The sequence below is a fragment of the Acytostelium subglobosum genome (assembly GCF_000787575.1).
Source record: "Acytostelium subglobosum LB1 DNA, scaffold: scaffold14, whole genome shotgun sequence".
NCBI classification, from domain to species: domain Eukaryota; phylum Evosea; class Eumycetozoa; order Acytosteliales; family Acytosteliaceae; genus Acytostelium; species Acytostelium subglobosum.
This window is the reverse complement of record NW_012236519.1, coordinates 543,196-566,414: the sequence shown is the minus strand read 5'-3', so window position 1 is coordinate 566,414 and position 23,219 is coordinate 543,196. Positions and strand designations below refer to the sequence as shown.

Below are 23,219 nucleotides of genomic sequence, written 5' to 3'. Positions count from 1 at the left end.
TGATGATCATCTCTCACTCACACACCTCAACTCATTACCACACACACACACACACCCTTAAATCAATCGTGTTTGAAGATTTATGCCCCCCACTGTACATGTGTGTCGTTTAATTTGATCGATGCCGTCCACTATCATTCATTAGTCGACAAATCAAATGACAGTTTTTTTTGGACAAGTTGGTTGGAAACTAATAATAATACACAACATCAACAACATCATTATAACATTGCGTCTTTTTATGTTAACGACCATTGTGTTGTATTGTTGTTGTATTATTCAAATGATAATGGTGGTTGGTTAGTCATGAATAAATGAATGAATGAATATGATGGTTAATAATAATTGTGTGTATGTGTGTAAGTGTGTGGGTATGATTGTGATGTGTGAACTAACACTATCATTCATACCACTTCCATCCATCCACACATAGATATACAATCACACACACACAACACATTATGTCTTTGTTAATATTACCGTTATCTTTGTAATAATAATACCACCCTCCAACCATCAATCCACCACCCATCCCCCTAAGCCATTCATTATCCTCAGAGGAAGAACCAATCCATCCGTCGACTTGATCAACATCACCTGATAAATTTAATACTCACATTAATATATTTATATACAGGTACTACTACTACTACTATTACTACAATTAATACACTCACTCTATCAATCAATCAGGTCCCACAATTAGTCGGTTGATCGACCATAGTAGGTCTTACCAACCAATCAATCAATCAATCAAACACTTATTATTAAGTGTTATTAATATACATTATATTATATCACATCATCAATCCATCATCCATCATCCATTCATTCATTATCTATCCAACAAACCATCTCCAATCAATCAATCACATCATCACCTTCATCATCATCATCGACCAACACCAAATATATTATTATTACAACTACAACAAATAGAGAGAGAGTTACAACTACTACAAATAATACAACCATTACCATTACCCGTGGATTTCCAGATTGAATGATTGATCAATAATCATTCATAATCACATACACACACACAGCACTCATATATCTCGATCGATCAGATTTAAGAAGTAAAATGGCCTTTGAGACATCTTCATCTGGAGACTTTGCATGTCTGACCAATGAGGATTGTAACAATCTTGGAGAGTGTATACAGAATATTTGTCACTGCAATGGATATGTGTCTGGCTCAAACTGCTCAACACCATTCACAGAGATACTTGGCAACAGCTTCACTGCATTCCGATTATTCTTCCTCATCTCATTCATCCTTCTCACATTGTACATAATTGTAAATACCTACAAATCATTCCATCTATGGAGTCATGGCAAAGTAGGATTCAAACTCAAAGCCATCAATCACTTGGTAATCCTTGCATTCGCCATTTGTAAGTACATAATATTATTCCATGTTTGACTGATCATTGACTAATTATTCCATTTAAATATCCAGTGCGTATAATATACTTCTCAGTTGATCCATGGTCGAATATTGATATATTCCCATATGCATTGTCGATATTCTTGTATAACTTCCCGTTGTACTTGTTGTTCACATCGTATCAATTGTTCTTGTTGTATTGGGCAGGAACATATCATAGTGTATCAAGTGTAGAGAGTGGAAATATATTCATACCAAAGACAAAGGCAGCATTCATCGTTTGCAATGGTATATGGTTTGGATTCGAAGTTGCTGGAGTACTATCCAACCTACTCAAGTTCAGTAGAAGCGTCTCACAAATCATCTCATTGACATTCAACATCTACCTCACCATGGCGTCTGTCACCATCGGTATTGGCTTCGTCATCTACGGCACCCTACTCTACAAGCGCATCTCAAAACTACAAACCAACAAAGAGAAGAAGAAGGCAACACTTCGAAAGGTAAGTAGTAGTAGTTCGCGAACCAAGCATGTCACTCAATCATACTAACATACCAACTTCGTTATTCAATCAATTTAGTTGTTGATTATAACTATTATATTGTCATTCTCTATATCATGTATCATTGTACCATCGATTGTATTCAATATGTTGAAGTTTGTACAACATCCAACGGGCGCATTGATATATGCTTGCTTCGTACATGCACTCGAGTGCATATTGACAGTGGAGGAGTTGGTCATCTTGAAGCCGAGAGCAACAGGACCCAATTCCAATGGCACAGGTAACGATAAGTCAATGACTACATTCGATAAACGATCATCTGGTGCCAATCATACTGGCAGTGGTGTTGACACCAAGAGTGGAGCAGATGCCGAGAACAACAACAAAGATGGTGTTCGAAAGAAACTTCTTTGTTTCTAATCTTTTAAAATTATACATAAACATAACATATACGATGTCCGAGTCACCTGTACAAGTTAAGTTATATAACTATCTATCTTGAATGAAGAGTTTGGGGACATGTCATGATGAGACAGAAAAGGAAACTGAAGTTGCAATTCGGGGAGACCTCTAGGTCCCGAACATGGTGTTGCTGAATGAACATTCATTCAATTTCATACTTCTACATTAAGTTATCTGTTTAATATACTTACACATACACATAATAACTAACTAACATATAAAATGACAAGAAGATTCTTTGTTGGAGGAAACTACAAGATGGTAGGCATGACTCAAACGACATTAGATTGACAGGTTCAATCAATCAATCAATCAATCAACTTACAATATCCCCGACCCGATTCACTATGATACACTGGAATGATAACAGAATGGAACTAAAGAGTCCATTCAGAACATCTTGAGTCACATGAACACTGCTACATTGCCATCACAAGAGGTTGTTGGTAAGTCAAACTTATTACATTAGCTAGCTCTCTAATCATCTTGACTTACTCAATCATACTCCTCAATCAATCATCTCAATCAATCAATCAATGATTATGATCAATAGATGTAATCGTCTCACCACCATCAATCTATCTTACTCTGGCACAGGGTCTTGTCAACCCACGTATTAAGGTTGCCGCTCAGAACTGCCACAGCAATGCCTCGGGCGCCTTCACTGGTGAGATCTCTGTTGGTATGTGCAAGGACATCGGACTCGAGTGGGTCATCATTGGTCACTCTGAGCGCCGCAAGGTCTTTGGCGAGAGCGATGAGTTCATTGCCAAGAAGGTCAAGGCCGTCATTGATGGTGGTCTCTCCGTCATCTTCTGCATTGGCGAGCAGCTCTCTGACAGACAGTCGGGCAAGACCAACGATGTGATCGCCCAACAACTCAGCGCAGTTCTCACCAGCGTGCCAAACTGGACTCGTGTGGTCATTGCCTACGAGCCAGTGTGGGCCATTGGCACCGGTGTCGTTGCCACTCCCCAACAAGCCCAGGACGCTCACAAGTTCATCCGTTCGTGGTTAAGCTCCAACGTCAGTGCTGCGGTCGCTGGCGACACCCGTGTCATCTACGGAGGCTCTGTGTCTGCCTCCAACTGTGCCGAGCTCTCCAAGGAGACCGACATTGATGGATTCCTCGTCGGAGGTGCCTCTCTGGTCGCTGCTGACTTTGTCACCATTGTCTCCACCGCTCATCCCAAGTCCTCTTTGTAAGTTAAGTGGACCATGTCGTCTGATCAATCAATCAATCAAACATAGCCTTCAAATATATATATCACAATAAATGCATGCAGCCAGTGTTGGCTGTATCTTTATTTCCAAGAGGATGATCATGTTGATGGTAGATGGAATGATTGATTGGATGGATTGCTGTTGCTTGACTGATGTATGCATGTTGTGATTGTGTACCAGAGAATAAGTGCTGCTGTATGTTGGGTTGGTTGACGTGAAGATGGTAGTAGGTCTGTCGCTGGTTTGTTGAATGTGTATATGGTTGGTACCTTGCCTGCCAGCCAAAGGCAGGACAAGGCCATTGTTTGTTTCGTTATTCGTTTGATTACTATCTATCTATATCTATTATGTATGAGTTGGTAGTAGGTAGTAGCGGTCGTATTGATGTATGTATGTATGGATTGAATGGAATAGTTGTTTGCACGGTTGTCACCAGCCGTACAAATTGGTCGATTGAGCGGAAACGGAGGAGGTTGAAGAGTCCTCCTCAGACTCGGAGCCAGACTCTGACGAGCAGAAGTAGTCAGAGTCGAAAGAGGCGCTTTGGACGTCCGAGCCAGATTCGTTGCCAGAGTGAATGGACTCCTCCGAGGAGAAGTCGTCGGAGGATGTCGAGGAGGATGAGTTGATATTTACAAAGTCTTTGCTGCTGTTGTTGCCGTTGTTGCCACTGATGCTGCTGACTGTGACTGTGTCGGCGTCGATGTAGCCACCGTTGCCAACAAGGATGGGTGACGATGCCAAGGATGACTGAGAGGTGATTGCTGGCAACTTGTTCGCTGTCTCCAGTGACTTTGCCAAGCGGAGCACATTGTTGCGATCTTTGGCCTGTTGCTCGACGAGTCTCTCCTCGATAATGCGTGACAAGACGGTTGGGAACTGGTGGTTGGCGTACTTGTCCTTGAGCAAGTCGTTCGAGACCATGCGAACAAAGGCATTGGTAAAGACACCGCGGATGAAGGAGATGTTGAAGCTGTTCCTGCCAACGTCGTTGTTGGCGTCGTGTGGGTCGCGCAGCGTAAGGTACGTGCCAAACTGCTCCTCCTTCTGGAAGTAGAAGCCGCCGTTGGTCAGACAGATTCCATGACGGCTGTACTGGAACGACTGGCCATAGAGCTGGAAGAACTCCAATAGCATTGCGCCATAGTCAGTGTCCTCGCCAGCGTGGCGTCGATCCTTCTCGTCGATTGGCTTGGACTTGCGTGTCACGACGCGCTGATCATAAGGGATGTGTCGCATTTGGATGAAGCTGGCCACCATCAACGCCAGGGCGTACGAGCCAATGCCACCTGTGTAAGTCTCATTCAAGTTGTTCTGGAACAAGAAGTACTTCAACAGCAGGAGGAGTAGCTTCATTGATTTGTATTTCTGCATTTGGTTGGATTGTTAGTATGCTGCTTGTTGCTGTTTGTGGCGCACTACACTATACATACCTTGAGATACATCTTGACAATGCCAGTGTTCTCGACTCCATTGGGCGTGTCGAAGCAAATGTCAACGTTGTACCAAGACTCGCGGTGAACAAACTTGATGATGGGCACCTTGGCACCCGCAATTAATCGGATGTTGGTGAAGGTGTTCTGGTAGCTCTTGAGGAGGATGGAGTGCATCTCGCGTATGGGGTCCGAGTATGCTGGCTGACCATCGTTGATGCCCGACACCTGGATATCAATGTCGCTCGATGGTATGCACAGGTCGGTCGAGAACGAGCCAAACACAATGACCTTGGCCTTGGGCCACCTCTTTGTGACGATCGCCTCGATCTCATTGACGATCAACTGTCGTAGCTGGTTCTCGTAACGATTGGGCGCCAGCCACTTGTAGAATAGGTCCAGCTCCTGCTCGAGCTCGAGCACGGTCAGGTCCTGAGGGCGGCAGAAGCCTTGGCACCAGAGAGGCGGCGTCAGATTGGCAATCTGCTTGTCGTGTGGAGTCCTCTTGCCAGATTGCCTCTGCAGTGCCTGATTGGACAGGCGCTGCGCTGCGCCGTCTCTGTCGGGGACGATCGACATCTGATCCTGATGCTTCTCGCGATGCTGCTGCTGTGGCGTCGATGGTTGTTGTGGTTGTTGCTCTGTTTGTACATTATTACTGATACTACTGCTACTCAGCAATGGGATGAACTCATTGCTTTGATTGGCAAAGATATTATCGCACTCCTTGGTCGGTTGCTGTGGCTGTTGTTGTATCAGTCCGCTGTTGACTGGGTGGTAGAGGGTGTTGCGGTGAAGTGGTCGTCGGTTCGTTGGCTATGTTGATGATCGGTTGTTGGTCGTTGTTGTTTGTGATGGTGGAAGAGGTGGTAGTATTGTTGGAGTTGTTGTTGCTGCCAGCAGGAACTTGTTGTATAGTCTCAGCGTCGAGACAAATTACAATTGGCGCGTCATTGGTGCCATTGACCGCACTGCTGGAAGAGGAAGACTGTGCCTGATGCTTGGGCGACTGCTCAGCAGAACTCCCACCCTTATTCTTCTTTGGTTTCTTGAATGAGAGCGTTGGTTCGAGCGTTGGCTTTGGGGACTTTGACGCATGCTTGGCATCCTTCTGATGCTTGGACTTGCGTTTTGCCGCCACAGCTTTACTAAGTAGGTCTGAGCTGCCACCAGGTGGTGACGAAGACGGTGATCTCGATATCTTTCTCTTGAGCATGCTGCTATTATCATCGTTATTATTATCGTTGTTATTATTATTATTATTATCGTTGTCGGTGTTGGTAGTAATGTTATTGTTAATATTATGTTGTTGGGATTGATTCATGATCTTCTTTTTCTTCTTCTTCTTGTTGTTGTTATTGTTGTTGTTGTGTTTGTTATGTGATGAAGATGATGATGAACCTCCTGAAGAGGAGGATGAGGAATGTTTGTTGCTATTGCTACAGTGGCGATTGAAGTGATGATAGAGCACGACATGTACACGTATTTGGGAGAATAGATAGAGATTGGTCAAGCAGAAGCCAATGACCAATGGTGCAATGACAAAGATGGTTGAGAGTGTCAATTTTGTGAATTATCTCTACACTTGGTGTATATGTAGTCGTGTTGTTGTATTAACCAACGACCAACATACAACCAATAATAATAAACTAACTATTAACTAACTATTAACTAATATTACTAACTACTACAAATACAAATGTAAATATATATATATATATGATTGATTGTGATTGTCCAACTTTGGATATTATGTTCAACAATGAATGTGAATGAGGAGGATAGGTCGAGACCCGAAACTGAAGCGGGGATGGAATGGAATGATTGATTGTTTGATTGACTGATTGCGTGGTGATGTTCCAAGAAGAATCTCGTTTCGTTTCGCTTTGATTGACGTCTGCTGCAGGAATGACACAAATCGTAAAGTTGATATTATTTCAGTGTCATGCGCAACAACAACAGAGATTGGTATTTGATTGATTGACTGTATGATGATTGATATTGCTATAATGAATGAATTGAAAGTGATTGACCGTATGATTTGAAGCGTTGACTAACTGCTATTACTGCTATTGCTGCTGCTGCTGTTGTTGTTGATGTTGTTGTGAATGTGACTGACTGATTGGATGACTGATTGAGATAGATCAAAATGATCATCACATAAGTGATTGCGATGAATTGAATGGATGGAGTTGGATGGATGGATGGTCTGAGAACTGAGTTGGAGTTATAAAAGAGAGAGAGAGAATAATAATAGTGTTTATAACAACTCTCTCTTAATATATGTATATATGTGTGTGTATGTATACATGGCCTAAGCCCTACACCCTCCTCACTGTCTCTCTCACTCCCTATCTGATGGATGATGGTTGTTGGGGGAGGAGAAGAAGAGGGGATACTGTTGTCATCATCAACTATCCAACCAACGATTGTTATTGTTGGTGATTCAATTAAAGATCACACCCAACCAACAACTACAACAACAAACCAACCAAACATCCTGTAACAACAATCAACGATCATTGTAAAGTGACGGAGAACACACTACAAACAACTACACTCTACAATGTTGTTGTAATTTGATGGATGGTGGCTGTACGCGATGTTACAATCTACACACTTTGTGGAGAATGGCTTTCCCCTGTTGTTCACAATAATCAAGTGTATGAGGTTGTTGATGTTGATGTTGATGATGATGATGATGATGTATAGTATAAATGTGTTATATGTGTGTGTGTTGGTGTTGATGTTGACGTCCAGTCTAGTCCATCCAACTATCCATCCATCCATYCCATCCTTTAATCCATGTAATGTATATAGGATTATATATATATGTTATAAATAGAGGTAGTTCAATGATGATCTAGATGGGTGGCGACAATGCGATCAAGGGTGTGACTTTGACTACTCTCATCGCCAGAGGGTGAACCCTCTTTTACCCGCGGCTCGCCTGTGTGGCTGTGGCTGTGGCCGCGGTAACACACACACTAACAAACACACTACCTTCAACAAACACAAACACAAACACACATAAGTAATATGAATGTGTGAGGGGTTTGCGAGGTTGGATCGCGCAGAGTTGTTGTTGTTGTTGTTGTTGATGATGATGCTGCTGTTGATGTTGTTGTCGATGCATGCTAGGGGCTAACTAGCTAATGGGAACCTACCTGTATTCTTCAGACTGTTACAATCAATCAATCAATCAATGAATCAATGAATCCAATCTATCTGTTTTGTTCTGTTTAGAGTGTTGGGGTCGGGTGTGTTTGGTCGTCTACACACAGTCTATCTCTCCTTCCCTTCTCACTAATCTCCTGTATATGTTTGTTTGGTTTTCTGTTGTCTTGTTTGTAATGTTTATGTTTGTATTTATGTCTCTTTGTTTTTTTGTTGCTGTATGTCTTGTAATAAATATGTATGTATGTATGTTTGTATGTTTGTATGTATGTTTGTATGTATTTGAAGAGTTTAAGAGAAATGGAATGAGTGAGTGATACTAAATTGTTCAAGTCGAACTCGATGTCCTCAATGCCCCAGACGAGGAGTGAGACAACAATGGCCCATCCCATGTCAAAACAGTCAAAATTATTAAAATCTTTTAAAAATTCTTGTCATAAGATTGGTGTTGATCACCTGATGATCACAACAAACAATCTACCAGGTAGATAGATACAATGAATTGTGATAACAATAAGTACAAAAGGAATCAATCCTAAGTTGACAACTTGAAATAATTCATTAATGAGGATGTCAAAGAAGTCATGGATTTATTGATTTGAATAATGTATGAAAGCGATCCAGATGTTGGACTACCAGTGATTGATCTATCAATCAATTTGATTTGTCTGGTCTGGTGGCTTGATGTGCTACACCTGTTACTACACCAGCAGTACCTCCTGCTAGGAATGCAGATTTTAGTGCAATTGTGCCTGTTGCACCGATACTCTGTAGAGTTGGACAATGGCTGTGGTACCAATGGTTGACATGATACCCGAGGCAGTTGAGCCTGCTGAGATACCAACTGATGTGAAACCAGTATAAACAACTAAAACTGGAGCAAATAAATAAAAGCCTGCTGCTGTTAAAACTCCTGCTCCAATACCATAAAGTACAGAATTTCTATTTATTGGAGACATATTAATATATGATTATTATTTGTATACTTGATTGTTTAATGGTTTGGTTTGGTCTTTACATAACCATGGTTAAATTGTATTATATAAATAGAGGAAGGTAGGTACTGTGATCAACCCAATCAATTTTCCATCACTTTTCCATTAGATTGTGATTACCTTGGTTCAAAATTGAACCAAAACCTTTGAATCCAGTGTATACACTGGAATGTCCAGTTGACTGTGATGGAAGTCATCCACACACCAATTAATAACTCACATTGCAATGGGAATCTTAAACTGATGATTGTTACGTAATCGATATACCTATATAGTTTTAATTTACTTTTAATTTAAAGAGCGAGCGAAGCAATCAGGGCAACGAGGGCAACAAAGACGGTCATGTACATGTTGCTTCCGAGGGCGATGGCAGAGCTGCATCCCTTGGGGTTGTAGTCGGCATTGCACAGTGGGGTCTTGGAGGTCCAGAATGTCTTGTTGACACAGTAGTTCTCAAAGACGGTGTTGTCGGTGACGTTGGCGAGCACACCTCCGATGATCTCCAGTGGAGTGTATGCGGCGTTGTAGGTCTCGAGACCGTAGCCGTATCCGGTGACGACGTTCGAGTCGATGAGGATCTGGGTCATGCACTTGTCACAGTAGAGGGTCTTGATGCTGGTGGCGTAGATGACCTTCTGGAAGCCGGACCACATAATGGCGGACTGGCACATTGGGCATGGCTCACCGGTGGTGTACAGGTAATGGTCCTTCCATGAGCGGCCTGGGTAGGTGTCGGAGCAGTTGAGGATGACGTTGGTCTCTCCGTGCAGAATTGAGGCACGGGCACCGTTGTTGCCAGTCATACAGAGGGTCTTTCCGGTTGCTGGGTCGACGATCGAGGCGGTGAAGATGGCGGTGATTTGGCCAGCGGCGACCAACTTGTGGGACAGATCAATGATCTCCTGCATCTTGGTCTCATGGAGGGTACGCTCCTGTTGAGTCAAATCAGCAAGAGTCTTGACGATGACCTATTGAATGTGTATCAAGTTATTGTATGTAAGTATGAAGTGAGGAGTTGGGGGTGCCAGACGAGCCGTCGCTATTTCTTTGACTGATTGATTGATGGGTGTGTTGAAGGTATACATACTGGGGCAGCAGTCTTGTATTGGGTGTTGGAGCAAGCACTTGCGACAGACACCAAAGCAATAAGAGCAACAATAATGAGCTTGTTCATTGTGAATGTGTGTATAAATATATTATATGTATGTATATATTTGTTATAGAGATAGTATATCTTGGATTGGAATGCTGTTACCAGATGACATTATGAAGCTTGCGGTGGTGGCTGTCCTAGCACCCACCGTCTCCTAGCTGTCCGGTCACTAACACTATCACCGCCCACTTGTCAACTTGGTCATTCAGTCACCAACCAACCAACCCGCCCATCACACACAAATGTTATCTCACCTGATAGGTCATTTGGCTATCAAAGGAGATACAAGATATTAAAATATATATATTTGTATATAATTAAAAAGGGAGGGATGATAGGCCCTTAGGCTTTGGCCCGCGCCCACACGAGCCCCTTTAGAGAGCATTGCAGTGAAGTTGAGTAGGGTTAGCGTGTCTGACACCAACAACCCCACCAACCATCCCTCCAACCACTCTCATACACTTTCAATCAAACAAACGAAGGAAGGCAATCGACGTGACTGATTGACCAAGGCGGGCATGCAGAGACGACCGCTGCCGCCCCGCAACAGCAATCAATTTATTCGGTCGCACCCCCCAACCACACTTGCGACTGGACGAGGCGCCAATAGGCTTGCACCGGGCGTGCGGGATTCTTTCATCTGAATTGAGAGGCAACCGAGGCAAATCTCCGCTCATCTCAAAAGGGTTTGAATTGGATACACACCATCTCACTATCTCTCTCGTACCCAAGGGTTATAAATTACTTGGATGGACGACGAGATGTAAGTGAGTAAGTCAATAAGTTTTTGTTCCTAACTGTTCACGCGTGGGCCACATTGAATGACATTTGCTTGGGGATGTCTCTAGATCTAGATACCCCTTAGTGTGTCAATGTTCATTTCATTGCTTGGATTGGTTATGAGAATGGTCTTCACACGATTTCACACACACAGACGACACCCCACTTACACTTACCCCTAGACGAATCATCAGACAACACACAAACACACTGACACTGTTAGATAGACACTTGTACACATGATGATGATGATGGACTTAGTTGCTTAGCTCAAGTGATTTGATTGGTTGCGCCTCGACGAACGAGTGCCATCGATGCAAAGATCGTTTACCGAGATCAGTGATTGTCGCAATCTTTGTTTGACTTCATCGAAGCTCTGTTGACGACAGCTCTTGTCCTCTGTGGCGAGCGACTGTCGACCATCGGATCAACAATTTAAGTAAGAAACTCTTGATTCGTCCACACGTGTGACCCCTTGTTGGTATTGTCTTCTCCTTTATTGGTTGGTTTGATGGTTTGTTGTTATGTATTATGTTGATGGAAATTGAATGGAATGGGTGGTATTCTTGTTGTGTTGTTAATGCTAGATAGAGGGTATTTATCTTGTCCCCTCTATCTCTATCTATATACATGTATCTTCAGGTACTCTCATCATGATTGAGGTTTGATTGATTGATTGATTGATTGGAATGTGATTGATTGATTGTTATATACACTCTGGTTATTGTTCTTGATGTTGTCTTCTGTCGACAGAGAATGGGTCATCTATGATTTGGCTTCCGTAACGTGGATTGTCTCTTGTGGACCAGTTGGAGGCTTTAGATCAGCATAGGAGTTGCTTCTAAACAACTCACCACGACTGTTGATACGGAAGAGCTCGCCACGACTGTTCATTCTCAGCAGCTCACCACGACTGTTAACGCGATCCAACACGGGCGGTCGCTTCTCGTTGACCAAGTCCATTCTTCTGGCCTTGGCAAAGTCGCCCAGAGCCTTCTTGAGCGCGTCGGGACCCTCTGTGAGCAGACCCTGGGGGATGGTCCTGGACGGCGTGAAGCTCTTGATCATCATGATCGTCTCTCTCTCCTGTCGCAGGATTGTAAACATGCGCATTATCTTTGACACGGAACGCACCTTGGCACGTAGCATTTGCTTGCGCTTTTCCTCTTCGACGTCCACCACCTTTGTGCTCTCCTGGCGCTCAGCCTCCTCGTCATCGCACAGATTGAGCAACACCAACAACATCTCGGCCACCTTCTCCGAGACGAATGGCATTGACCAAGAGAATACATCCATAAAGTTTGGCAACCAATATGGATGTGGACTACTATTGAACTGTCTAATATTCATAACATTGTTCTCGTATCTATGATTGATGGATGTTAGTTGGGATTGTTCCATTCCAATCAAGGTGTGGACGACACATACCTTAATACTGCCCCCTTGTTGTTGTATGCATCCAAGTAGTTTGGAGCAGAGAATAGGGTGATTACTGCTGGGAATCCAGTGGCGTCATTCTGAAGATGCATCTTGTATCCAGTGTTCTGAGCCTCATGTGCTCTTATGACAGACAGCAGTTTGTTGTTCTGTAGGAATGCGCACACCGCTCTGTAGCTGTATGAGTATGAACAACCTCTGACTTCATTTGGCACAAAGTGCTCACGGACATCAGCATTGAACTCCTCCATTGGGTCTGCCCACAACAGGTCGCACATTGGGCCTGTTGATGGAGGCTCCTTAAATCTATCTATATTGTTTATATCATCAAGCTATTGGATTGGTAGTTCATTAGCAAGATGATAATGTCTTTGTCAAGTTGACAACTTACATTCTTGATGTCTGGAGATAGTCCACCATGGACACAGAGAAACTTGCCATTCATCAGTGCCGCCAAAGGCAATGCATTGAATGACTCTGTGATAAAGTCATATATCTCCTCAGAGTACTTGTGTAGACCTGATGATAGATGGTCGTGTTAGATCAATCAATCAATCAATCAATAAACCAATCATTACTTACACTCTTCCTTGAATGTAAAGTAGTCGGTAAGATGTCTGCACTCATGGTTACCACGTAGCATGTGGAATGTCTTTGGATAGTTGATCTTGCAAGAGTAGAGATAGAGGATGACCTCCATTGAGAAGTATCCACGATCGACATAGTCGCCCAGGAACAGATAGTTGGTGGTGGCTGGGTTGCCTCCAATGTCGCTCTCGAATATCTTGATCAGGTCGTAGAACTGGCCATGTACATCGCCGCACACTGTGATAGGCGCATCGACACATACCAATGTCGGCTCCTTCTCCAATATCTCGGCAGCTCGCTCCACAATCTCCTTGATGTCAATATGATGAAGACGGCCCTCATTGTAGAAGTGCTCCTGGAGCTTCACCAAATTGATTGTGTTGTCTGGATTGAAGAGGACATTGTGATCGAGTGGTTCTGCACGTGGATACTTGACGGTGGACACCACACGATCCACCGTTGGCAGTTTCAAATCCTGCTGAGACTTTGTCCATTGTAACTTTGCACGGCCAGTACTTGGTGATCCAGTTGCTGGTGACTTGCTCTGTGGATCTGCAGTCGACTACAAAGTGATGATCACATGGACAGTATGTTAGTTTAAGTTCAACAATCACCACGGATCGGATTGAGATCGGGTCAGATTGTATCGTCATCTCATCGTCCAATCAATTTGATGGCGTACCTTATTCTTTTCTACAGTCTTTGGATGTTGATGCTGTTGTTGTGAAATTGCATGTTGTACACCATCCATCGGAGTTGGTGTAGTTGGAGCATTCTGTGTTGTTGCTGACATCCTATCTATGTTTATATGATTGTTTGATTGATGGTCTATTAAGATCTATTTGTTTAATATATATATTTATGTTGTTATAATATAAGGAGAGATAGGGATAAGACAAGTTGTACTATTTGATTGGATTGGATTGTATTGTATTGGATTGATTGATTGATGTGTTATTATTACCAAACACACATTAATAAGAGGAATAAGATGTTGACTGACTGACTGCCTGGCTTGAAAGAATGAATGAAAGAATGAATGAATGAATGATACATACTAACCAACAAAGCAGACGCCTGAGATGCTGAAGCAAGATGGAGGACATTTACTTTACCCCCACCCTTTCACACCAGCGAACTCATTCGCACTTCCAGCTCAGATAGACACACTTTAATGCTCACCCCCAAAGTCGCACTCCTCCATTACTTTCAGACCACTCTAATCAATCATCATCCAATACTAACACACATACAACTCAACAACAATGATGATGATGTTATTGTTGTTGTTGTGATAAAAATAAATTAAAGTTTGGATTATGTCCAAAATAAGCAAAGTGGTCCTCCTGTAGAGCAATTTACTTGGCTTGATTGGTCCATTGTGTTGAAATACCCAGGGTACTAGTTTACCAAGATGAGCAAATGGAGCAGGACAGGGATAGGCCTAGGCAGTATGATTAGAATCCTGTTGTTAGGCGAATCTCGATGACCAATGAACTTAAGAATAAGTGTGGTCAAAGTAGGAAAGTGACCTCACTCAGGGTCACCCATGGTTTGTTATCATCCCCTTCTAACTTCCGAAACTTTCATTCATCCATTCAATCATTCTTGTTATGTTCCCTCTGAACAGATAGACTTTGTAACCTTGATCACATAAAGGTGTGGACCGGTTCGGTCCGTATTCAGTGAGTAAGTAAGTAAGTAGTTCGTTGAATGATTCTAATGTTTCTGGATACTCGTAAGGAAATTACTCTGGTCTAGGTCAAGTGATAAAACCACTTTACTTTCACAGTCTAATGACATCACATGACCAACTTTCTGTTATTTTTATTGATCATAGTGGTGAGAAAATGTGATCGATCGACATAAAAACCGAGGTAGCCCATCAGACTCTTGGAGGTTTTGTTTGGGTGTGTTGAGGTGATGAACCACAGCCGGTAATGTGTGAATACCTGTTGAGTCTAAGGGCCAGCTCGATGAAAAAGTTGATCAAAGAATTCAAATCTGGGAGGCTTCCTCACTGGCACAGCATTGCACTGTCCAACCCGGAGTGATCCGTAGCAACCGTTCTAAATAGAATTGGACCAGTCAGAGTTTGAAGACCAAGTCTCATTCATTCATTCACAGCACAAGCACATCGCTTGGAATTGGACCAAGACACAGACAATCATTCATTCATCATCATTCAATCCAATAATACTATTCTTTTAAACTTAGTATCACTACGATCACTCGATCACTTGATCAGTTGATCAATCAATCAATCAATCAATCACTCTCCCACTCATTAATCACGTTCACACACGTGCCCATAATGGCCCGACCATCAACATCAACAATCACATCAAAAATGATGATGACACATGTCTGTTTGTTTATGATGTTGGTAACATCCTTAGAGTTTGGAATCACACAAGCCCAATCAACACCAAATCCATTGGTTAGTTATTATCTGCCCGTGAACCAGTCGTTCACAGAAGACACGACAAATGCATGTTACTTCAAATTATCTGTGATCATCAATTCAGCAGGCTTCCCAAATGCCGTTGGCTTACTAGATGGCGTCTCTATGAATGGTAATGACGCTGTAAAGATCGACTTGCCCTACGGCTACAACTGCAGCACATGCTCAGCATGGCGATTCAATGAGGCTAGTGTCCTTGCAAGCACCACCCTCGTCAACGTCTCGATCGACGTCAGGTTTGAGAATGGCAATCAGCCAGCCATCGTCGTCAACACCTTCAATTGCACAAGTAAGTTATCTCGTGGAACGATTCCAATCAATCACACAATCACTCGGTGGAACTATTCCAATCACTCACACTCAATCAATCAATCAATCTATTACAGAGATAGTAGGAGGTAGCATGGGTCCTGCTAAGATACATGGAAGCCTAATTGTACTACAGGATCAGAAACAGATTGTGCAATATGTTGATTGGCCAACATTGCTAACGGCCAGCTCAATGATGTGTGAGGTGACACCATTGACCGTCAACATTAAGTGCAACATATATGATGTAGCTCAGGCATCATTTCCCAACATAACCAAGATATTCAAGGTTGTGATCAGTGTCACCACTCAAGCAGGTTGGACCACATCGATGACCATAAAGATGAACTCAACTCAACCTGGAAGCTCTGTATTCACCTTCCCAATCGCACCAATATATAACCTGGCAAGTAAGTATTATCACGTGTCTGCGGCGATAGTCACGTGATCAGACTTGGACAAATCCATCTTACTCTTTCCCTCCCTCCCTCAATCAATCAATATTAGCATGTGATGGTGGATCCATGACCACAAGTAGGATGGACTTGGGGACTGAGTATCAATCGAATATTGGTGGGGTTAGCTACTCTGGATTCCAGATCGATGTGGTAAATAATGCTAATCCATCTTGTGCTGACATGCCATTGGTGTTGGATTGTGCTGCCACGATGGTCCATGTCGCAGGTACAGGTCAAAACCCAACATACTATGTGTTTGGTCCAACATCAGTGTTCCCATGCACTGTGACATTGATGAGCATGACGTCCACCTCCAACACAATGGTGGCCACCAAGCTTATCACTCCTATCACTTGGGTCACTGGCACACCGACAATCTCAACGAACCCGACGAGCTATATCTCGACCAACTCATCACCAATCGCCTTGGATCTCTTTTTCAACAAGGGATACACTCCACTTGGATACTCTATCTTCCAACAAATGGACACATTGACCAACATGTTGGCACCAACGTCGCCAATTGAGTATCCATATGGCTTTGGCAGTGGAACTACAGCATCGTACACCTACACCAACACGTTGCTTGAGCCTCCATTCATGAAGAACCCATTCAAGCTGCAGTTCACCAATGGCGCGACTGTTCTCAACTCTGCACAACTGCCACTGGACGCGTCCTCGATCAAGGACAGCCAGGGCCCATATCTCAGCTCGTTCACCTACAAGACGATCGACCCCAACTTGGTGCGTATCAAGGCAGTGGTCATCGATGATATGTCTGGTGTGAGAGAGCTCAACATCGATCACTACTGTCTAAAGGGTGCCAGCATGTCAAAGTATAACGTCAACTTCACTCGAGTTGAGTTTGACCTGGTGATCTCGCTCAACCTATTCGACCCCATATATACTGTATCCGTGGCGGACTTCTCTGGCAACACACGCGTCTACACCATTGGCGACAACCTCATGGTTGACTCCACACCATTCCCCAACTTCTATCCCAAGCGTATGTCAAATCACCAATAACAGGAACTATTCCAATCACTCGCTCACTCACTAACTCTCAATCAATCAATCAAACAACAGTGGATGTATTCAACATTACCCAAGCATATATTATATTCTACTGGGACAAGTCTGCATCGCTGTACTTCAACTTGACAAATCCAGACCCTTCATGGGACATGAAGAATTGGCAACCTCAGTTGTTGATGCTTAACGCTTATGGCACACTCAATCAATACGGTAGCATCAACACCCCGACCAGCGGAGAGTTGGAGGGCACCTCCCAACTGTTCCAGATCAAGATCGATTATAGTGGCTACCCCGTCGGCAAGGATGTCCCATTCTTCCTGATCAACAAGGACATCGACTTCACCACGCTCAAGGCCATCCACAATGTCTCCTACCAGGGCTCAGGCTACACCTTTGATGTGAGGGCAATGAAGGTCAACGCAACATCTGCCAGCCCGACTATTGACTTGAGCAGCGGCTCAGGAGGCGAGATACGTTGGGACTTTGTAGTTGATCGTCTCGCCATGCTAGAGAACCTGTATGTGGTCATTGCATCAACAGCTGATCCCACCACATTCACGTTCGGTCTGGTCAACGGATCTATGTCTGCCACAGTCAACATCGCGCCAGCCTGCAAGTCCCAGACATACTACATTTCCTCGATGATCACAACCGACATCTTTGGAAACAATGTCACCTATGACAGGTATGGCACGACGTTCCCTGTGAGTCCGCTGGGCGGCCGTCTGGATAACGTCACCATCACCTGTCCAAACATCGTGGACACCCAGCCACCCACCCTCAAGACGTTCACCATCACCCCGTTGGTGCCCAACCGTAGATACCAGTTCAATGTCTCAATCGAGGATACTGGCAACGCAGGATTACACTCGATTCACGCGCCAGTCGTCTACCTCACGTCAATGTCATTCGACGTACTGACCGTGGAGACCTCCATTCTAAACTATGACTCACTGATGAACTTTAGCGCAGTGGTCGACATCCCAGCTGGCTTTGGATACGGTGGTTTGCTCCTGTCCGTGCACGGCCTGATCGACGCCATTAGCAACTTCAATGGATACTCGTCTGGCGACCTCAAGGCCAACGGCTTGCAGTACATGCTGGACACCAAGATCATTGATGTGCCCACCGTGTACAGCACCCAAGGATCATTCACCAACGCACTCACAGTGTATGGCGATGCCTTGGGCCAGGACATCAGTGTGATCAAGGGTATACTCGATTGTCGTGATGGAGGCAAAGTGCATGTCTTGACGCCAAGCAAGCTGACCGGGGCGTTCATCGTCGACTTTGACTTGTCCAAGAGTAACATTGTGTTGAATGCAGCTCAGTGTTACTTCAAACTACAAGTTGGCACAGTCTACACAAAGGACTTGATCATCACAAACAAAACATACGTTGCACCGCCACCTCCATGTCCAGGCACGCCACCCTGTGGCGGCAATGGACAGTGCACACCATTTGGCTGCAACTGTTCTATTGAGTGGACGGGCAGCGACTGCATGTTCAAGCCCAACAACAAGGTCGATGCACAAGCCGCCACAGACCAGCCAACAATGGTCATCACTTCGACTGATGACTCTAGTGCCAACGCCACAGTCATCGCCAAGACGCAGAGTTTTGTCAATGTCATTGCAGTCGAGGAGATATCGGCTACTGGCGACGTCTTCAAGTCCTACACACTGGCTGACTGGCGCTTCAGCAGCTCATCCAATGACCAGGTGACCAGGTACATGTACAGCACCAATCTCAAGGACACGGCCACCGTGATCAACGTCACCATCGACCTGTATGGCACCCAAGGCGGCCAGGTGCAGTTTGCCAACCAGACAATCTTCCTGTCGCCATCCTCACTCAAGTACACCATTACTCTGTCATCCTACCGATTCAACACCAGTCTCAACTCGCTCCGCGTCGTCTTCTCGGGCGGCATGTCCAACAACGACTCGGCCATCACATCCTGTTCGACATCCGACCAGAAGCTTGGAGTGATTGGCGGCGATTTCGAGATCAGTTGGCTGCAGCTGCGTTTCAATGACAACATCCTGTACGCCAGGTTCCTCAAGAATGGAGTTGTGGACGGCCGCCCAGCCGTGCTAAACAACCGCGTGATTGGCAACGATTCGGCCACAGGCCAGATCAACATGCGTGTCGCCACCTACGTTCCCCAGTACAACGATCGTGTCGTGATCGATCCAGACTTCCAGTTGCTGATGGATCCAAACTCGCGTGTCGACGTCTGTGGCAAGCGCGGTGGTGGCAACGGAGGATTGTCCACCGGCGTGATCATTGGTGTGGTTGTTGGTGTAGTCTGTGGCACGATACTGGTAGCAGTTGGCGTTGGCTACTGGGTGAGACACAAGTGGTTGATCAGATACCGTCTTGGTCATGGCAAATCCAAAACCAAGATGACCATACTGTGATCATAGGCTGGCCTTCATGCCAGACATCGCGAAACGAATAGAATGAATAAACCCAAATGATCTATGTATACTATCTATCTTTCCATCTTCATTCATTCATTCATTCGTTCATTCTTGAGTTGATGTTGATGATGTTGATGTTGTTGGGGCATTGGTTGGACGGGCATTATGTGTCTGCTGGTGAGTGCACTCACGCTGATGCAGGTGTTAAAGGTGATGTATCAAACCATGGACTACTGTTTGATTGACTTGTGAATGAGACCAAGAGGTCGTATGCCTGTCACATCGATATGGAGGTGCCCCCGACCCAGCGTTGTTTCGAATCGCCACTCAAGGGTCGTTGATGCACGTGGATGAGAGTACCTAGATTAGTGAACGATTGGCTTCATTGGAGCAGCATGTATATCTTTTAGGTTGAGATTATCATCAAGGTCCTTCTCAATCTCGCCAATGATTGCACTAAGTAGATGTGTAAGTGGAAGTTGATGGTTAATCTCCGTCAATCAATCAGCGAGCGCACTAAGGAAGTAACAACATACACATCATCACCTCTTATAATATGAACACCTAGATTGAACTCCTTGACTCCTTCCTCTGAATATATCCTCTGATGACACTGTTCAAGTACTATGTTGATCATCTGGTCCAAGCCTATCAATGTACCCTATGTTTGGTTGATTGTTTGATTGATTGATCAGGATCTAAACGTTTGATCAAGTTAATAAGTAGTGTACTTACAACAATACTTCTCCCATCAACTGTCAGTACGAGTACTCTCTCTATATACATATGTAATAGTTAGTAAGTATCTATTCAATCAATCAATCAATCATTCAGAAAGTACATCATCATACTCTTTACAAACTGCTCTACCATCGACATTGTTAATGTAATCTATTCCAATAATGCAACAATGACACTGTTGCAATAATCGTAAAGTATATTATATGTATGTGTATATGTAATAATAAAAGTATTAAAGGAGTTGATTGTCAATCGTTGGCAAATGCATTGATTGAGATAGTTGTCCCAATCATGATCAGACCCATAAACTTAGTATTGAATCAGAGATGAAGATGAAGTTCAAATTTGGTCGTTGAAAGCAGATTTGAATTTTGAATTGACTTGCGTCACCCACACCATTCAGACCCATCCAGTTATTTATTTTTTTATTACTCCACCAACCTTTCCATGAGATACCACTGAGCACCACCCACCATTGGTCTTTAGTTGCTGCGAAAGAGAGAGAAACAGACAACCGTTGTCAGGTGATAGGTCAACCATCATCATCATCATATATATAAATTATATACACACATATATATTTACTGTTATATTATATTACTTTAGCTATTTCATCATAACAGGTCCTTATTATTTTTGGTTAGGTAGGTTTGTTCATCCTTGGAAACTTGACAAAGAGAGTGAAGGACTCATTAAGGTTGTGTGAGTGAATGAGTGAAAGAGATATATAACACCTCAAACACATACACACACACGCACCACTTCACTCTCAACACGACAAGCGACACACACTTCAACAGCAACAACACAAACATCTTCTCACACACGTACACACACAACAAATACCACCTCAACACACTCATAACATCATTCGCGCCTACTACTCACTTGCATAATCAATCAATCAATCAATCACAACCATATTATAAATATTTACAATCAATCAATCACAACCGTTACTACTCACTGTGAACTTAGTACTAATACAAACTACCAACAACAGCAGCAGTACTAGATACCAGTAATTGTACTTTAAAGGAAAGAGACAGAGAGAGAAATATATAGAAGAGGAGACTCTTAGTTTGGTTCGCGACCCATCAACAACTACATAGGTGTACAACAGCAGGCAGACAGCCATCAATCAACAATGGTATTGACAAAACAACAAAAGGATCAACTGTAGGTGCATCAAACAGCGGAAAGACAGGTCATGATAGGCGCATGAGTACAGGGACAGGATACACTGACACTCTTGTAACAATCATCAATCAATCAATCAAACCAGTAATCAAGCTATACTAGATTATTTGTCCACATTCGAATATAAGACTAGTGCAGATGAGTTTGCCAAAGAGGCAAAGGTTGGCGAGGTGGACGCCACGGCAAAGGGACTACTAGAGAAGAAGTGGACATCAGTGATCAGGCTAAATAAAAAGATTGGCGAACTGGAAGCAAAGGTCAAGCAACTGGAGGAGGAGCTGAACAATGGCGGACGCGGTGGAGGCCAGGCACGACGAGGAAAAGAAGACGCGCTGCCCCGCCAGCCAGAGAAACACACGCTCACCGGACATAGGAACTGCATCAACGCTGTGCGCTTCCATCCAATGTACTCAGTGATCGTCTCGGCCTCGGAGGACGCCACCATGCGCGTCTACGACTTTGACAGCGGAGACTTTGAACGAACTCTGAAAGGACACACCAACGCCGTGCAGGACATCGACTTTGACAAGACTGGAAACCTGATGGCCTCGTGCTCTGCAGACCTCACCATCAAGATCTGGGACTTCCAGACGTACGACTGTCTCAAGACGCTACACGGACACGATCACAATGTCAGCTGCGTGCGATTTCTGCCGTCGGGCGACCAGCTGGTCAGCTCATCGCGTGACAAATCCATCAAGGTCTGGGAGACGGCCACGGGCTACTGCACAAAGACTCTGACGGGCCACGAGGACTGGGTGCGCAAGCTGATCGTCAGCGAGGATGGCACCAGCATTGCCTCGTGCTCCAACGACCAGACGGCACGTGTATGGAGCATCGTCAAGGGCGAGTGTCTGCTCACATTCAGAGAGCACAGCCACGTTGTCGAGTGTCTGGCCTATTCACCAGAGAACATCGTTGAGATTCCAGGCTCGCTCATGTCCACCGCAGAGGGCAAGTCAAAAGCCAAGGCAGGTGCAGGTGGCACATCATTTGGACAGGCAGGATATTTAGCAACAGGTTCCAGAGACAAGACTATTAAGATTTGGGAGTTGGCAACAGGTCGTTGCTTAGCCACATATGTAAGTCGTCGACGGGAATCAAATCATCAATCAATCAATCAATCACTCATACATCCATCCACACAATCAAACAATATAGATTGGACACGACAATTGGGTAAGGGCCATTAAATTCCATCCATGTGGAAAGTACTTGATCAGTGTTGGAGATGACAAGACCATCAGAGTTTGGGACATTGCACAGGGAAGATGTATCAAGACAATCAACGAAGCACATTCACATTTCATCTCCTGCTTAGACTTCTGCTCGCACAATCCACATATTGCCACTGGAGGTGTAGATGACATCATCAAGATATGGAAGCTAGGCTAAGGGTTCAATGAACCTACGTTATAATAAATAATCTATATTTATAGTA

The 23,219-nt window shown here is 44.1% G+C and overlaps 8 protein-coding genes across 8 annotated transcripts; 4 read left to right on the top strand and 4 right to left on the bottom strand.

Moving 5' to 3' along the window:
* Nucleotides 1–1,084: 1,084 nt before the first annotated feature.
* On the top strand, nucleotides 1,085–2,316 carry SAMD00019534_072370 (hypothetical protein; the record flags this gene model as incomplete). The annotated part of the gene is made up of 3 exons (XM_012897644.1): nucleotides 1,085–1,397; nucleotides 1,463–1,893; nucleotides 1,972–2,316. 3 exons carry the CDS (start codon nucleotides 1,085–1,087, stop codon nucleotides 2,314–2,316), a joined length of 1,089 nt encoding a protein of 362 aa, XP_012753098.1.
* Nucleotides 2,317–2,580: 264 nt separating this feature from the next.
* Nucleotides 2,581–3,561, top strand: SAMD00019534_072360 (hypothetical protein; the record flags this gene model as incomplete). Its single annotated transcript, XM_012897643.1, has 3 exons — nucleotides 2,581–2,619; nucleotides 2,729–2,804; nucleotides 2,912–3,561. Coding segments are annotated over 3 exons (765 nt in total), but the record flags the coding sequence as incomplete, so codon positions are not given.
* Nucleotides 3,562–4,011: 450 nt separating this feature from the next.
* SAMD00019534_072350 (hypothetical protein) lies at nucleotides 4,012–6,231 on the bottom strand (the record flags this gene model as incomplete). The annotated part of the gene is made up of 3 exons (XM_012897642.1): nucleotides 4,012–4,950; nucleotides 5,016–5,831; nucleotides 5,956–6,231. The coding sequence occupies 3 exons, from the start codon at nucleotides 6,229–6,231 to the stop codon at nucleotides 4,012–4,014; spliced, it is 2,031 nt and encodes a 676-aa protein (XP_012753096.1).
* Nucleotides 6,232–9,480: 3,249 nt separating this feature from the next.
* Nucleotides 9,481–10,361, bottom strand: SAMD00019534_072340 (hypothetical protein; the record flags this gene model as incomplete). The annotated part of the gene is made up of 2 exons (XM_012897641.1): nucleotides 9,481–10,155; nucleotides 10,275–10,361. 2 exons carry the CDS (start codon nucleotides 10,359–10,361, stop codon nucleotides 9,481–9,483), a joined length of 762 nt encoding a protein of 253 aa, XP_012753095.1.
* Nucleotides 10,362–11,885: 1,524 nt separating this feature from the next.
* Nucleotides 11,886–13,938, bottom strand: SAMD00019534_072330 (hypothetical protein; the record flags this gene model as incomplete). The annotated part of the gene is made up of 5 exons (XM_012897640.1): nucleotides 11,886–12,486; nucleotides 12,549–12,889; nucleotides 12,949–13,076; nucleotides 13,140–13,707; nucleotides 13,828–13,938. 5 exons carry the CDS (start codon nucleotides 13,936–13,938, stop codon nucleotides 11,886–11,888), a joined length of 1,749 nt encoding a protein of 582 aa, XP_012753094.1.
* A 1,587-nt stretch (nucleotides 13,939–15,525) lies between these two features.
* SAMD00019534_072320 (hypothetical protein) lies at nucleotides 15,526–19,834 on the top strand (the record flags this gene model as incomplete). The annotated part of the gene is made up of 4 exons (XM_012897639.1): nucleotides 15,526–15,898; nucleotides 15,996–16,328; nucleotides 16,426–17,382; nucleotides 17,463–19,834. 4 exons carry the CDS (start codon nucleotides 15,526–15,528, stop codon nucleotides 19,832–19,834), a joined length of 4,035 nt encoding a protein of 1,344 aa, XP_012753093.1.
* Nucleotides 19,835–20,202: 368 nt separating this feature from the next.
* Nucleotides 20,203–20,614, bottom strand: SAMD00019534_072310 (hypothetical protein; the record flags this gene model as incomplete). The annotated part of the gene is made up of 3 exons (XM_012897638.1): nucleotides 20,203–20,293; nucleotides 20,374–20,498; nucleotides 20,573–20,614. Coding segments are annotated over 3 exons (258 nt in total), but the record flags the coding sequence as incomplete, so codon positions are not given.
* A 1,111-nt stretch (nucleotides 20,615–21,725) lies between these two features.
* SAMD00019534_072300 (hypothetical protein) lies at nucleotides 21,726–23,173 on the top strand (the record flags this gene model as incomplete). Its single annotated transcript, XM_012897637.1, has 3 exons — nucleotides 21,726–21,757; nucleotides 21,864–22,860; nucleotides 22,940–23,173. 3 exons carry the CDS (start codon nucleotides 21,726–21,728, stop codon nucleotides 23,171–23,173), a joined length of 1,263 nt encoding a protein of 420 aa, XP_012753091.1.
* Between the last annotated feature and the right edge of the window lie 46 nt (nucleotides 23,174–23,219).